We start from the raw sequence: 18083 nt of genomic DNA on the forward strand, positions 1-18083 counted from the left end.
TTAATTTGTGAAATCGATAAGGTTGAGAAGGATGAACATTTATGCTTGATAGATCCTTTCAAGTGGGGAGTCCTCAATCGGTTCGGGACTTGGACTTGGCGGAGGCACATTTCTTCGTTGTCGTTTTGGCTGCATCCTTCAAAATAATTAATTATATCAAAGAAAATTAATTAGAGGAAATTATGAAAATTCAGGATATTTTATAGTCACCTATATGAATAAAATATTTAGTACTTTTATTGTTCATCTTCGGATGTATTTTCCATACTTGTTTCAGAATCTCCCTCAATAACATCTTCATCATCATCATGCACCTCTTCTTCGTCCTCATTTTCCACTTCCTGCTCAGATTCTGATTCATCTTCATCTTCTGACTCTTCTTCTTCTTCTTCTTCCTCCTCACTTACTAGTGGGTACTAATTCTAATAATTTCACTCTTTGATCTTTAATTTCATTCCTAAGCTTTAATTTGTTGCCAGATTATTAATGTGTCTTACTAATTAAATTGGAAAAAATTATATATCAAGAGATGAGTACTTATGATCAAGAGTTCATCATGTGGTCTTAGTTGCTTCAATAGATTCCAAGTCTTCCTTTTACTTAATGAATTATCCTTCATAATTAAAAGAATATATCTTTATTTATAGACAAATACTTGGCCCGCAAAGATAATTTTAAAAAACAACTTTTCAAATTGATGGGATTAAATATAGTATGACGTTAAACCACGTCAATTTATAAGAAATTATTTTGTAGTTCTCTTTGGCTAAATTCAGCAAGCCTTTTATCGTCTTATACGAATAGTTCCTGCTTGCATATAATCAAACTCCAATCCAATTAACAACATATGATCCTAATCTAGTAATTAATAATTTTAAAAATTAATCCTAAAGTTGAGGATTATAATATCTTCAACAATCGTAGATACAAGATGTAGAAAGCTGCCAGCATTTCCCAATGCCCCTTTATACAACTCATTGGTGATCCTCAAATTCTTCCTTTCTCTTCTTATAATAGTGTTTAAAAAAATCGAGATACATACATATATGCATCTATATCTATGCAAACGGCCTCTTTTTGAAGACTTTATCACGATAGGTAAAATTATTCGAACCGTATGGGAGATTTGAATCTTGGTTTTAACTATATTTACTTGTAAAATTTATTGAAAGACTTTGTAGGTTTTAAATAATAGACCAAAAGGGTTTGAGAAAATAAAAGTAATTCATAATTACTAGTCATGGGGTATTTCAAATTTATTAGAAGTTTCTATTTTCAATTAAAGAGTTTAAAAAATTGGTTCAATATGTGAAATATTTAATGTTCAAATTGAAAGATCTCTACTCCTAGATGTTAAATGATATCACTTATTCTAAGATTTAACTTTTTGTGTTATATCCTTATAAACACATGCACTAATTAAAGCCATAGTCTTGCTAAAGCCCATATACAGTAACTCCTAGAAGGTGACTAATAAGTGGAAAGTCGAATGGATGAAGGAAAGATCAGAATTTGGATTAGGTCAATAAGATGGAAGTCCAACAACTTTGATGAAAGTATAATTTGATTTGAGGATATATATATATATATATATATATACACACACCTGTGTGTGTGTGTGGAGAGCAATGAGGTAGAACACGTAGGAGTTGGAGGCTGGTGATCATGGGGTGCATGCAAGACCACATAAATTAATTGGTGCGGAATACACTCTTCGCGTTGGCAAAGTGCAAGACAATAAGACCAAGGGCTTTTGCTAGCTGCAGGGGTCTATATATATATATGTATGTCTCTTACGTGTGTGGACTTTATATATATATATATATATATATATATATATATATATATATATAGGTGCGTGCATTCCTCGATGAAAACATAACATTTGTATGCGTTACGTACGTGGTGCATCTTTTCGTATGTAAAATGGTATATATGTCACATGGACAAAACGACAACTCAATCTGTCTCTTCCAAGAAACTCTGCCAGTATATATGTCATCCACACATTTAGGGGGTGTGTGATTCTTATGTGAAAATTATCATCTAAAACATGAAATAGGGGTGTGGTTTGCCTAATTCACATAAGTGAAACAACTTTCAAATATACTCAGTGTTCTGTATCGATTGTGACATACAAAAAACCATGTCTATCATTATTAAACAACTTAAATCCATGGGCTGAAGTCACATGTCAGAATAGGAAAAAGGTTAGTAAGTACTATAAATTATAATTCGTCGAATATCAATGCAATTTACTTCTGTAACTTTGTGATGCCCCGAACCCCACATACAAAAACACGAGAATCATGACGTCAGGATGATGACAACACGGATCACGCCTCCCAACAAAATGTGCTCAAGTATGTCCAACATGCAAAAGTGCACAATAAAAATCGCAGCGGATAATATAAATAAGTCATCTAAGTACCATAAGTTTAAATACAAATATTCAAAATAAATTACTTTTTAAAGTTATATAGTCATCCCAAAATATATTACAAAGGCAAATATATAATAATTGATAGAACAAATCTTAATATGCAGGAGCAATCCCAGATCACTCCTCCAACCGAGCCAAGCTAAGGCTCGTCATCCAAATCTGCATCAAAAGCTATGATACCACAAAATGGTACCACAGGTAAGTAATAATCCAAATAACTTTCGGGATAAAAACACATTAATGCAACCAACAAACAGATCCCAAAACCTCATTTTCTCCGAAAATGATTATTTTCTAACACACACCAAAATCTCAATTTGGCCCAAAAATATAATCCGTGCACCGTAGGCGGGAATCACAAGCGGGACTATATCACCATCAATGCTTACCACCATCCCTACCGTGTGCACCATAGGCGGGAATCACAAGCGGGACACAACCACCATCCCTACTGCGTGCACCGTAGGCGAAAATCACAGGCGAGACTCCACCACCATCCCTGTTTACCACGATCCCTACAATCTCTTTTCCTTTTTCTCAAACCAGTTAATCTAGTCGTTTCAAACACACTCAAAATCATTTGACATGAAAATCTAATTTTCAAACAAATACATGAGCATGTATGTAATCACGCGAAAATCCCGTTTTCATTTACAAATATGAACATGCGTGCAAATATGCCATATACATAAAACAACACCAGTATCCAATAACCAACTAATGACAACACAATCCAATCACACTAACAACTCCATCCCCAAACCATCCAACCCTCGTACTCCTCGGACTCAATCCGGCATAATCAACCAGTTCACAGATAAAATGAGTTAGTAAAAAAATACATTTAAATCATAAAAGTTCTTTGGAAAAATACTTACAGCGCTATATTATAATTTTTGAAGGATCACGAAACTGCAAGAAGTGGTGGCTCAGCAACGAAACAGTGTAAAATACAATGTGGTCGTGGGTTTCAAATACCCATTTTTGAATGGGGACAAACTAAGACCCGAAATTGATAGGGTAAGGCTTAGGGATGTCGGTGAAGCTAGTGGTGGTGGTGGTTTGCTGTAGGTCGAGGCGTAAGAGTCGGTTTTAGGCCAAAAATGCCCGAAAACGAAAATAGAGTTGGATGTACTTCACCGGTGACAGATCGGGGCTAAGGATGGGTGGGTTAGGTTGCTGGGAGGTCGAGGATGAAGTGGTGAAGAAATGGTGGCCGGAGGAGGCGCTATGGTGGCGCTGGAGTGAAGAGAAGGTCGCGGCTTTGAGGAGCTCGTGGTGGCTAACATCGGCGCGAGCGAAGCTGAAATTGGAGGGGGGTGGTCGCCGAAGGGAGGGGGAGCTGAAGGGGTGGGCAGTGCCGACCACGAAGGCGCGGCGGCGGCGGGCTGGCGAATAGGAGAAACAGACAGAAGAAAGGAGAGAGAGGGGCTGCTCGCGTGCGGGTGAGGAGAGAGAGAAAGAGGGAAGAAAGAAAGAAAAGGAAGAAAAAGAAAAAAAAGAAGAAGAAGAAAAGAAAAAGGGAAAAGAAAAATGGAGGGAAAGAAATGAGGTCCAATCTTCACATCTTAGGTCACAAAAATGATCAAACGAAAAAGATTTCAAAACAGTAAATCAAATAAAATAATTTAAACGTAATGATAAAATGAAAATATAATAATTAAATCCAACAATCAATTAATTTAAAATAAAGAACAATTTAAATGCATTACAATAATAAATATTAAGAAAACATATCAATTTTAATTTTCGCAATTTAAAGATCATAAAATAAAGCATTTAGAAATATCCGACAATTTTAAAACAAGAGAATAAATTTCGAATTAATAAAAATAATCCTTCAATAAAAATACACTAAAATACAGAGTGTTACAAATTTACTCCCAAATAAAGTTGGAGTGAACACTTTGTATGTCAAAATTTACTTCCAAAGAATAATTATGGTGATACAGCTAGTTCATATATATAATTTAAAAATGGAAAGAACATTTTGTATGTCAGAGTTTACTCCCAAATGAGAATTCTGATAATACAGATACTTCATCCACATAATTTAAAGTTAGAGTGAACCATTTGTATATCAAAGTTTATTTCCAATTACCAAAATAACCCAAGGATGTTTGACCCAAAAGATATGAAAAGAGTGTAAGGTCATTTGTAAGAAATTAAAGACTATATTGTTGCCTTAAGAAGAATTGGTACTCTTAAGGTAACTGGATATTCAAACTCTATTTTGTAGGATTACTTTAATGATGGAAAATACAGTTATGGTTATGTCTTTTGCTATCTAGTAGAGTTATTTTATGAAAAAGTATGAGACAAATCTCTTACTGCTTCATGTGTAATAGGGACTGAGTTTGTGGTATGTTTTGAGGTCACAATGTATGGTATCTGAGTGAGAAAATTTATCTTAGGACTTGGAATTATCAACTTATAGCCAAACTGTTAAGAAAATATTGCAAGAATTTCTCAGAATATTTTTCTCTGAATGATAAATATTTAATGAAAATTTAAATACCTAAGTGTTAAGGAGAAACTACATAAACAAATATATCCACAACAATAGTGTGCTAATGATTATACTTCAAATGACATGTTGAAAAGATGGGTAGTCATATGCTTATACTCATGATGTGAACATGTTAAAGAAATAATTGATATGCTGAGTATTTTGTTAATGGACATCGAAAGATATATATTATGGTTGTTTCTGTTTTCTTGTATTTCCACTTTATATGTACATTAAATTGTGTGTATGAATGATGACAAGATAATGTCTACAATAGATATGAATTGGAATCCAAGACATTACATTATTAGTCTTAATTGTCCTAATTAAAGATTGTGCTGAATTAAGTTATTGGTGTTGTGATATATAAAAAGAAATTTGTTGATCATATAACAGAGGACCGCCATGACTCATATTGGTAGCTGGTTTGACATTGATATTATGGAATTCATGTAATGTATTATGAGCTATGAAAGTTTTCTAGAAATAAATTTGCGCAGTATGATTAATTTCCTGTAATAAACTCATGAATGGAAAATATTATTTTATAGGCGTATGGGCCAAGTAGGATAATGTAGGAGTTTTATTTAAACTCTATGTTCCACACGTCCATCTTGATAGAGTTTGGAATATCTCATAAACTTATGAGTTACTAGATGAGTTAATAATGTGATAACAAAACTCTTAATTAATAAGATTAACTCTATATTTTTAATCATACAGTTAAACACAAAGTTTTAGATTTCTTGATAGTCCGAATTCTATAAATAGTACTAACGGATTAAAGGGTTCTCACCTACAATATTAGAATGCTTCTAGCCATCGAGAGACACTTAGGAAGCTAAGTTGTTAGGACAATTATTCTCTCATAATCAGATCAAATTCTTTATCAAATAGATAGAGAAATGTACATATTTAATTATTATCGTTTTGTTATTGGGGATCATGAAAAATGAAAGATCCAATTATTAATATTCATGTTAAATTATTTAACAAGTTTTCAAAGAGACTTGAGTGTTGAGACCGGAGATCAGAGATCAGATTGTAATGCATGGTTGTAATCTTTATTCAAGTTGTTAAATGTCCAGTCTTTCTTATTCAAGTCAACTATTCACGTGATTTAGCTCTGGTGTAGAACAAAGTCTCGCAACAAGCTGCGCAAACAAGGGAGATCATCGAGTTTAATTAATGCTTCAAGCTAGAAATTTAGAAATGGTTCACCCGAGAAAAGAAAAAAACAAAAACAAAAGCTCTTGTTTTGCGACCTTATAATTCCCGTTCTTATTGCTATAAATAGGCCACGCTATTGCACTATTAATGACACGATCAAACTAATCTCCTTTTTCGCAAACCTGAATTTCTAACCTACGTCTCATGAGTGTGCTTTGTAAAAGACAATACTATGGCCAACCATGAGATCCTTTTGCCCGAAAATGTAGAGCAAACCATGAATGGTGTACTGCTCCTTATAAGCGTGCCATCCATGTCTCATGATTCTCTCCAAAATCGTGATCGTTTACAACAGTTTTTCTCCGACATCAAAAGAATTCTTGACCTTCCGTTCCGTATGGTTGGCAATGTTTTACTGGTATATATGTAACTCCGACGTAACGTTCATATTATTAATTTATATGCCTTTCTTTTCGCATTTCTTTTCCCTTCTAACCCCATGCGTTTTAACTTTTAGTACTCCAAAGTTAGGATCCGAACACGATTAAAATCTGAAACATTTGTATTCTATAAGTGGACACATATATATGACATTTTATTTTTATTGAGGCAGCAGATTATGTGTTTCTGTTTTTAATTTCTCAAGTATATCTGTTAATACGGTACTGATCCTCCTCATCGAGACCCGGAGAGACAGGATTTGGAGGGCTACAGCTACAACAGTTCTGATAATCTACCGGGCAAACTCCAGCAAATTTCGTCCGACGTAATTACAACAAAATGCACTTTGTTTTCTTCACACCGGCCTTGAAGTTTTTTTGCAAATTCTTTGCCTTTCCCCAACCTCGATCCCCAAAAGTAGAGAAAAAGTGATCATTTTACTGTCTAGTTTTAATTATCTCAACATTTTCCCATTATGTGTAATCATGTCAGCTGGCTGCATGCAAGGCTCCTGGTGGGGGAAATGAACTCGAAAGAACAATTTCCATACTAAAGAAGCTCTCAAGCTGTTCATGGGCTGAGAAGGCAGTGCTGGTAATTGCGGCTTTTGCTTTGGACTATGGAGATTTCGGGGGCCTTGCGCAGTTACATGACTCTCTGGACCATCTGGCAGAGTCAGTGGGAATCACAAACCGTGTACCTGCCGTGTTAAAACGCCCAGACATTAAAAAATGCCAGAAAGTGATTGAGGTGCGCAAGTTGATCGAGAACACGTTGGAAGTAATAAGAAGCATTGTAGAGTTGGAAGAGATATCTGAGTTGGCGGAAAATTACTACAGAAATATACTTGCAACGACAACTTTAGCGAAATGTATCCAAGTGCATGTCTTTTGGGCTATTATAACTGTTGTTGCTTGCACGACTCAAATGTATTGCCTTAGTAGTGATGAGTAAGTTCTTTGTCCGTACTTGACATGTACGTACGTACTGCTGTATATGCTGACATCCTTTTGATCTTAAGAATGTAATCTGCCATACATGTCACGCATCATAGCACTTTGTGTTTGTAGGTCTCCAAAAGTGAAGTAAAAATAACGTAATATTTGACCTTTTTAATCTAGTGCAAATGACCATGGTTGCCTAATTTCAGGGACAAGACACTGGAACTATCGCCCTTGTCTGAGAAGATGAACATCACCCGGAACATACAAAAGACGCAGATAGAAGAAGTCGATAAACAAATAGGTTAGCCACTACCTTGAAACCCGTTGCACAAACAATATATATAATGTCTTAAACATGGGCTACAATGCTAGCTGAACATGCAAGTATCCTTGTTAATTACTACAGATGAAGTGAAGGCATATTGGGAAACGAGGGAACTTCCAGAAACACCTACAAAAATTGTGGAGGCTTTCAAGAAGGCACTGGTAATTGGCAGTTGTATTATTCACGCTTCTACCAAAACCTTGGTTAGCACTTGTTACCTTGTATAAACACTTGTTTTTTACAGTACTAGCAAACACCCAATTAATTATTTTCTGTAGGTCCTCTTTGGTTAAGAAAAAACATCTTTAAACAATAATACAAATAAATAATAATATTAAATTAAAGGCTCGATCGAGTAAGGTATCTTCCCGGCCAAGTCTGATGCAATGTAATTTTATTGGGATGGAAAAATAGCAATTAATACTACCTACAAAATATTATGTTACTACTTCGTTTAAAATATGTGCAGTACTAGAGATCACATTAATTAGTTTAACATTATTTATTTGACTCATTTCTACTTTTAACTGTTTAATTTGCAAACCCAGCTTAGTATCGATGTGCTGAAAAATAAGAATGCTTTATTGTTCATTTCGGACGTCATGGACATCTCCGTTGAAGAAATCTCGATTTTAAAGCCCATTTTTTATGGGATAAGAGATAGGGATGAACCGTATAAAATTGTATGGATCCCAATAGTGGAGCATTGGACCGATGACATGCAAGCGAAGTTCGAGATGTTGCAGTCCAACATGCCGTGGTACATATTGCAGGGTTTTCCACCAACAGTAGCAGACATCCAGATCATTACGAATGAATATCGCAGCTTAAAGAATAAGCCTATCGTCGTGGTAATAAACCCACAAGCGAAGGTGGAGCATCCAAATGCTCTCCGCATGATTCGGCCATGCGGAATGAAGGCCTTCCCTTTCACGGCCGAAGCTGAAAAAGCGATAATGCCTAAAGGAATTCATTATAAATCTAAGGGGGTCCACATCCCAGACAGTGGCCCGAGGCAGGTAAAGTTGTTTTCGAAACTCTAAATAGTGCATGCATTCGTACACATAAATGAAAGGAAAAGAGATGGGAAGGGTTTGGGATGAGACATACATAAACATCAACTTTTTCATCTGACTCAGTTTATTCCATCTTATTTAATCATTATAATCTTTTTAAATTTTTAAATAAAGTACAACAAATAATTTAATTTTTTTAAATTTCAAAGTAAAAATAATAATTTATTCAACTTTCAGCATTCGATTCTAATAATATTCTAACATCTCATCTCAATTTACTATCAAAACAGGCCAGACCTCAGCTATCATATATGTTGTTTTAAACAGAATCTATACACAGTGTACTTTCCAACACAATTTTAGCTTTGACATCTCTTGTTCAACATCATCAGGATAACAAGAATTACACTTTCAAGTGCTATATATGGAATTGCCAACACCAGCTTGGAGGCAAGATTTACTCATCATTTAAATATAATTCGTGGGTATCTGGCTTCAAATACTCCGGACATTCGGATGTCCAGAATCTAGCAAGTAACAGTGGATGGCTTGAGCTCTGCAAAGGTACTCATGGCGAGGTAGTAGTCAAGGATCAGGGGACAACAATTTTGAAGGTCTTGGAGAAGTTTGATGATTGGAAAAATTCTGTGAATCAGTTTGGCTTCGATGAATGTTTCGAGGATTACTACATGAGGCGCCTACCAGGAAATTGACATCTCGATCGTTGTTGGAAAGATTCCTAAGAGTATCAAATAATGATCGCTTGCATTTCTTATCGTAGCCATTCCGCCACTTGTGTTAAGAAGATTGATATGGAATGGATCCATGTAGTTTTTTAACGTTCTCGTGTTGCAATATTTTGGACGTTTTCATGCTTAAAACTTTGTAAGTGTTGTTTGAACCATTCTTCTCTTACTTTCCTTTCGTGCTAAAACATGATCCATTAATGAATATGTTAGAAAATACACAAACGCATGCATACACATACATATATATATATATATATAGTACCCCATCTTCGTGACAAATTAAAGACAAGTACTACTGCATGGTAGTAATGAAGTATAGTATTATTAGTTTTTTTCATCGTGTTAATTTGTGTGACGATTGGTAATAAATTAATAAAAAATATAATAATATTAAATTTATGTGCTTGGATCCAAATAATCAAAGGAATGGATCCAAAATAACCTAAAACTAGAAAGTAAACATGCAAGGAACAATAGTACCGAACGAGAATTAGCTAAAGCTAGCCAATATACTAAGTTGCTGCATTCGAAATGTGACGGTTTGAGATCGTCCCCACAATCGTCACCAAAAATGCTTCACATAAAGTATTTTGTGACGGTGTACTGTACAACCATCACTAAAAGTTTTTTTTTTTTTTTTTTTTTTTTTTTTTTATGGTTCGAAGTCTTACATGAGATAGAACATTCGAACGTTAAGAGTTTTTGTGATAGTCGAATTCCAACACAAAAAGTACCTTTCGCACGTACAGAATAACGTTCAAACGTTTACCTGACCGATTAGCATTTGAACAATAAACATCTAACGTTCGGTATTTTTCATTCTCACATTTGATTTTTACGTTCGAATGTGTTGCATTCACACATTAATGGGGAATTGTTCGAATGTCAAAACTTAATGTTTGGATGGTTAATCAGTGCATTCGAGCATATCTTTTTTAGTCATTCGAACGTTAACTGAATAAGTTTGAACATTTGTGGAGTGTATACATTTGAACGTATTTATCGAACGTGAGTGTAATTATGTTCGAATGTTGCTTCGAACGTAAAGCCATGTTCGAACGTTTTTTCTTTACATTCGAACGTACCAATCAGAAGTAATTATTTTATAAAATTAAAAGCATAAAAATTGTATCATATTACACCACTAATAGCATCATTCGATGAAAATGTTTTATAAAGTTGCAAAATTTGAAAACAAAAGTTTTGAACAATAATAGATTTATTTCTTCTTCTTTCTCGCCCAACGCGATCCTGCTACAGTGATATAACAAGTTCCATCTGGATTAACATATCCCTCTGGACTTTGAACTTCAATGGGTATACTTTCCTCCTGGTCTCTTTGTCGCTTCTACAAATGCATCTCTAAACTGGACTGCCGCGATAAGAGTGCCTCCAACTCCTGCTATCTCGACTTCATTTGCTCAATTTCTTGGCATGTGGCATCCAAATCTTTGGTAATATTATTAACTTTTGAAGTAAAGGTCGTAGAGGATGAACCGACATGCTTGAAAGAACGTCTCAAACCTCTTACCAAACCAGACTTGGTCCGAAGGAATGCGTAAATATGTCTGTTACTAGGAGAAGATTCCTCAGAGGCTAACTATATCTCAATCATTTTTTCCTACAATTAAAAAAAAATACACAATAAGTAACATATTAAAAGAAATAGTAACTAAACATAATATCTATTCACATGTCGGAATAATTTATTCACACAAAATGAGCTCACTTACATAATTATTTTTAGTGACATGATCAATCCACTCATTGTACACATTGATGTGAGTAGCAGCATAGACATGAATGAGGAATAAATTTTCAAGATCATCGTGTTTCTTACAAAGCCACATTAGTAATTTTAAAAAAATCATGTTAGTACTTAAATAAAGAATATGATAAAAATGACTGAATTTTAACAAATTATAAATTATAATTTTATCGGCAAGGCGTTGAAATGATATTGAACCAGCGCGATGGTGGATTGTCAAAGACATTTTATTATGTGCATTGATAGAACTTAAGTGATGCATGAGAAATTAACAATGTTAAATACAATATATGAAACCAATATTGATGTAAATAAGTTATAGAGGATAAATCTAGAATACTTGATAACCTGCGAAAAGATCACAAAACTTTCTTTAATCGTCTAACTTCATTTTCTGAAAAGGGGACTGAGCAACCTCTTCTAAAATCTGAAATTCCTTGAAGCGGTCATGACATTGTCCCTGGTGACACCGAAATAATGTAGTCATCAACTCATTCATAGTCGCACTTCCTTGCTACCACCAAAATTTAGGTCAAATTCATCCTAAGAAGTAAATTGCGTCAAAAATATAAAATTAAAACATCTCTAAAAAAACTATGGTATGTAAACTCACCAGTACAGGACTCCGAATGTGATCCTTAATATCACTCAGAACATCTTGCCATGACTGCACATAAAATGGTGCATAAGCTCGGACTAGTGTTTCAACATAGGAGAAAAGCGATGTCGCACTACATCCACATCCCTAGTGAAGTTATTAGGGATGTTCACCTTGATTTTTTCGTGTCTTCTATTTTTTTTTAGAGTCAGGCCATGTGTTAAGCCACGACCGCGACGTGACAAGGCATCAACTAATATATTTAAAATTATTAAATGTTCAAATATAATTAGGTGTGGGCTGGTAGGTGTGGACTAGTTATCTGCCTCTTGTGTATCAACTTGATCGGGAGTGGAGTCCTCAGTTGGGGAGTCCTCAACCAGTTCAAAACTTAAAGGAGGAGGCACACTGCTTCATTGTCTTTTTGGTGGCATCATTGAAAAATTGAGAAGTATTAATATTTTCAATGAACTAGAATAGAAGAAATTATGAAAAATATACCGTCACCTATGGAAATAAAAACATTTAATACTTTTATTTTTCATCTCCAGATGTATTTTCCATACTTGTTTGAGAATCTCCTTCCTCATCATCATCTTCTTCTTCGTCTTCTTCATCTACTTGTACAGATGAGACATCATCTCTACATAAGGGGATTAGTTCGAGTGCACCAAGGTCAACAAATAAATTAATACCCTCTCCATCTTCCTGTAGGCCTCTATAATCATATTGTCATCTTCATCTCAACTATAATCGTGATCCACTACCAATCATGCGTCATAAATATTCTGTGGAACAAACTTTTGTACGACTCGTAAAGTTATCTCTCTACTATCTTCATCGGCCCCTTTCAATGGAAGTGCGTGGCGCTTACAGACTCTAGAACTGTATTTAGCATTTTTCAAATGGATATTACCCTGGTCAATAATGTTTTAGATACAAAATTTAAAGAACATCTTGTTGCTTAGATACATTATTAATACATATCATGGTGAATATTAACGGGTATTATTTTGCGACTGCCAACAATACTGATAATATGAATGAGCACAATATTATATGGAAAATGATACATGTATGACGTTTTTCACAATTCTTTACACAATTATATTTTAAGTTATATTTGTATAGAAATACACTCAATTTAAAATATAGTTATAGAAAGAGTTGAACTTGTATCATTATACATATTATATATATATGTTCTTTTTATAGAAATACTTTCATTAAAAGATATCAGCATTACATTAAGCTCTCAACCTAATGACTGGAGCAATTACATTAGGGATAGATCCCCACCACAAGCTAATATCACTAACATGCCAAGCATGCCTTGCAAGTGTATGAGCCGTTTCATTACAATTTCTTCCAACATGTTTCACTTCAGAACTATGGAAATATTGCATAAGCTCCTTTGTATGCTTAATGACATTACCAACCAAGGCCAAAGATGGTTCAGATTTTCGCAATTCTTGTACTAGGGTTAATGAATCACTGTCAACTATGAGCTGATGAATACTCTGATGCACACTCAACTGCAAGCCCCTGAGAATTGCCAGCATCTCAACTCCTATTGAGTCACTAACTTCCTTTTCCTTTTTACTAACTTCCATAAGAACTTCACCCTTACTATCCCTTAATACAGCACTAATGCCAGCACTATGTTGAGTCTGAAAAATAGCCCCATCGACATTTAGTTTGAAAACTCCAGGAGGAGAGAACTCCCATTTGCAATGGTATCTCACCATTTTGAGGGATTTACCTCTCGTATCCTTATAGGCTTTCTGTATTGCCATGGCATGACTGATTCTCTCCTCACTATCTATCCATTTGTTTTGGAAAGTAGCTGAATTGCATCTATACCAGAAACTCCAGGATATCAAGAAGAAAAGCTCAATCTTATCCTTTTGGTTTAATCCACTTAAGTAACCTACAATATCTCCATAATAAGTTGGTAGACCTGTTGAGAGAACAATGCGAAGATAATTTTCCCATGTCTCTCTTAATGAAGGGCATGAACCAAATCCTCAACTTCAGTTTGATAGAACAGACATAATTCTTCATGCATCGCTTGTTTCTTCATCAAATTGTGTTTTGTTGGTAAGCTTTCTCTGCAGGCTTTCCAGGCAAAGATTTTGATTTTGTTTGGCAATTTCATGTTCCATAAGTCTTTCCATAGTTTTAAAGACATATTCCTTGATCCCTCACCCTTCATTCTATCTTGCTTAGCCTCTCTAAACAAACGATAGGCACTTTTGACAGCAAACTGCCCATTTGCTTCGCTTGTCTTCAAGAATGCTTTGATTGAGAATTATCTTTAGGACTTCATTTGCTGCATGTACAGGTAGTAGTGTTCTGACCTTCTCAATATCCCACCAATGTGAATGTGGATCAATCAAACTATCTATTGTTGCATCAGCATCACCAACTAATGGAGGTAATCCCAAATGCTTTTCATACTGTTGTAGCTATTGCACCCCCCACAATTCCATCAATCCCTTCTGCTTTTCTAAATTCACATTTTTGCTAAAAATCATAGCAGTTTTCTCGGTATTCACCTTTTGCCCTGAAGCCTTCTCGTATTGACCAAGTAGCTACTAAATATGATGGTTTTCTGCATAGCTAGCTTTACAGAAGAGTATGCTGTCATCAGCAAACAACAAGTGAGAAATTTTGGGTGACCCTCTACAAACCTTAAAACCTGATACTTGCTTAGATGCTTCAGCTTGTTTCAATACAGTAATAAGGCCCTCAGTGCATAACAAGAAAAGGTATGGGGATAAGGGGTCCTCTTGTCTTATCTCACGAGAAGGGGTTATTGGTCCCTTAAGCTTCCCCTTTATTAAAATTGAGAAGGAGACAGTTTTAATACACATCATCACCAATTGAATCCATTTAGTATGAAAGCCCATTCTTCCCATCATAGCCTCCATATAACTCCATTCAACTCTATCATATGCCTTACTCATGTCTAATTTGAGAGACATGTAACCCTCCTTGCCTTGTCTCCTATTTCTCATAGAGTGAATCATCTCGTATGCAACAAGCACATTGTCACTAATTAGTCTGTAGGGACAAAAGCACTTTGGGAGCAAGATACAACCACATTGAGAGTAGGTTTGAGCCTATTAGCAAGCACTTTTGAAATCAACTTATATACAACATTACGCAAACTAATGGGCCTAAATTCAGTAATTTTTTCAGGCCTCTTTTTCTTTGGGTTCAAGGAAATGAAAGTGTGATTGAGAGTAGGTGAAAGTGTACCACTTTGGAGAGCTTGCAGCACAGCATCAGTAATAGCATCCCCAACAATATGCCAATATTGTTGGAAGAACATAGGGGACATGTCATCAGGTCCAGGGGCCTTAGTGGGGTGCATTTGATCCAAGGAAACTTTCACTTCTTCCCTTTTAAAGTCTCTCAACAGCTCTTGATTCATCTCTTCAGTAACTCTATTCTTTATATCATAAAGAAAATCAATACTGCTCAACTGTGGTACAACATTAAAAAGATCCTGAAAATTAGACAGAATCACTTGGTCCCTGCCTTTATCCACCTGCCAGACCCCCTCCTCATCCTTTAAGCCCTTAATCCAATTTTTGGTTCTTCTTTGGGAAGCCTTATGGTCGAAAAACCTGGTATTCTAATTTCCCTCCTTCAACCATAGTGCTTTGGCTCTTTGTTTCCATAGTATTTCTCTCTCTTGAGCTAGCAATGCAGGTTATTCCGAGCCTCTTGATGCGTGTTCAAGTTAGCAAAATATGGATCAATATTTTGCACATGTTGCAGATGTTCTCGAGCCTGTTTGATTTTCTTTTGAACATTTCCAAATCTTATCTGAATCTAGCCTGCTAATCTATGAGAGCAGGCACCAATTTTATGGATAATGTTGGGCATAGGCATTCCCTCAAGTCCCCCATTCCATGAGTTTGCAACAACACCTTCGCAAGCATCATCTTCAATCCACATAACTTCAAATCGAAAAAGCTTCTTCTTACTAGGCTTCCTCTCATTGTTTGTCCTGAGAATAATTGATAGATGGTCTGAACAAGCAGCCAATCCATGCACCACACAAGCATTTGGGAACATATCAAGCCAACTATGAGTTGCCAAGCTTAAAATTCAACCCCCTCAATGACTTAACTAAGTTCCAAGTCCCACTTCGAAGTTCAGTTTCAGGATTTCCATATATTCGAGTAAGATGCCACTCCCTATCACTCTCCTCATCCTGAATCATAGCATCAATGTGGTTCTTTGAATAGCTTATGATTTTTAGTTGGACCTCCCTCTGCCACAGGATTGCTAGGTCACCACTTCTTCCATCACAACTTACTGAAAAGCAGCTCTCAAATCCCAGCTTTATTCTAATAAATTCCTTCTTCTTTACTTCTAGTTTCATTTCCTGTAAGAACAGGATCATAGGAACTTCCCTTCTGACCAAGTCCAAAAGAGCTCGAACATCTTGTGGCTTCCCAATCCTACGAGCATTCCAACTTATAGTTTTCATGATTGTCGGCGGGGCTAATCAACAACCTCCACCATTGGTAATTGTGATTCCACTGCATCATGCACTCCCCTTCTCTGGATTTTTCTCCTTTTCTGGTTATTTGCTTGCTCAGGATCAAGTAAAACTTTCTCTTTGTCTTCTGCCTTAGTAGGACTATATCAATGGCATCTGAGTGTGAGGGAGACATCTTGCTTCATTGCCATTTCCTACCCCTTTTGGAAATCATGGGCCTCATTAGTTGGGCTGTACCAGCTTCTAAGACCACTTCCCCCAATGGGGGCTCATCCACAGGGCTTACCAGTGCATGTTGCTCTTGCATGAGCACTCGACTTTTCATGCAGTTGACTAAGGCTAGAGGTGGACCCCCCATGATCCTCCATTACGGGATTGTTAAGGGATAACAACCCTATTTTGCTCCCAGTTCCTTCAATTGCATCCGTTAACTTTACATGCATGGCCTCCACTTCTGAGACATGCCTCCCGAGAATCCGGTAGATTGCATTGACTCCCTGATTTCTCCTTGTCATCTGCCGTAACATCTACAACCCTCCTCTCTCCTCGGCCTGATGAGAAGGTCCTATCAACAGGCTCTCTCTAAGACCTGTACTCCCTCCTCTATCCTAAGGCACCACCCGCACGCAACCATGGGCCAAGTGGCAAGTTTTATTCCTGCAAAACTTCATGGTGGGGTTGCTTCAGTTTGCATTCCTTATGGCGATGGCCCCAAATACCACACACGTAATAAAAGTTCGGCATTCTCTCATAAGCAAACCGAACCTAGCATGAACCAAACTTTCCCAGGTTAATCATCTTGCCAGGCATAAGGGGTTGAGTAATATCCCGTCGAACCCTCACCCGCATGTAGGCGCCCCATGCAATCGTGCTGTGTTCAACATCCATTTCCTCGACACAACGAATTGCATCACTTATCATTCTACTAACTCTTTCATTCATAACCAGTAGAGGCATATCCAACAGTCTAATCTAGAATGAGGCTTCCCTTATTTGGATTTTAGATACCCGCAATTCACCAGCCATCTCCTTCAGGAGAACAAGGTTCCTGTCAAAAGACCATGGCCCTTCACACATAACACAGAATCTGTCACGTTCATCCTCAAATTCAGCTAACAACAACTTCGACCCCAACTCCTTAAACACAAGTTTTCGAACCGGTTGCCATATTTTCCTCATTGTATTTTTGAACGCCTCACGATTGTAGTATTTGTCCCTGAGAAGAGAGACTACAAAGCACTTGTCTCTACGTGCCACATTTAACACAATATCTTGCGCCTTTACCACAAGCTTAGCTCTCTCCCTCTTAGATAGGGACAGGTTCTGGTACAAATGTTCCAAATCATCTACCATTTCTAGACATCTGAGATCCTGTACGAAGCTAGGGAAAGGACCTTTACAGGGAGAGGATTTGTATTAGTCCCAAAGAAAGCCTCATTATACAAATTATATATATACTCTAGTATGTAGTCATCTCAATTGAAAATAGGACCCATATATACTCTTCTTGCACAATATGTTGTCTCATTCATGTACAGCTAGGACGTTGCTTTAGAAAGGTGTGCTAGCTATTCCAAAGTTCCAAACTAGCAAGGTTGGAC

At 36.3% G+C, this 18083-nt stretch overlaps 1 protein-coding gene across 1 annotated transcript; it reads left to right on the plus strand.

The window, feature by feature from the left end:
- Positions 1 to 7750: 7750 nt before the first annotated feature.
- Positions 7751 to 9561, plus strand: LOC121253510. Its single transcript, XM_041153515.1, has 4 exons — positions 7751 to 7808; positions 7914 to 7993; positions 8381 to 8851; positions 9241 to 9561. Exons 1-4 carry the CDS (start codon positions 7751 to 7753, stop codon positions 9559 to 9561), a joined length of 930 nt encoding a protein of 309 aa, XP_041009449.1.
- Positions 9562 to 18083: the final 8522 nt, after the last annotated feature.

This window comes from Juglans microcarpa x Juglans regia, chromosome 2S, assembly GCF_004785595.1.
Source record: "Juglans microcarpa x Juglans regia isolate MS1-56 chromosome 2S, Jm3101_v1.0, whole genome shotgun sequence".
Taxonomy (NCBI): domain Eukaryota; kingdom Viridiplantae; phylum Streptophyta; class Magnoliopsida; order Fagales; family Juglandaceae; genus Juglans; species Juglans microcarpa x Juglans regia.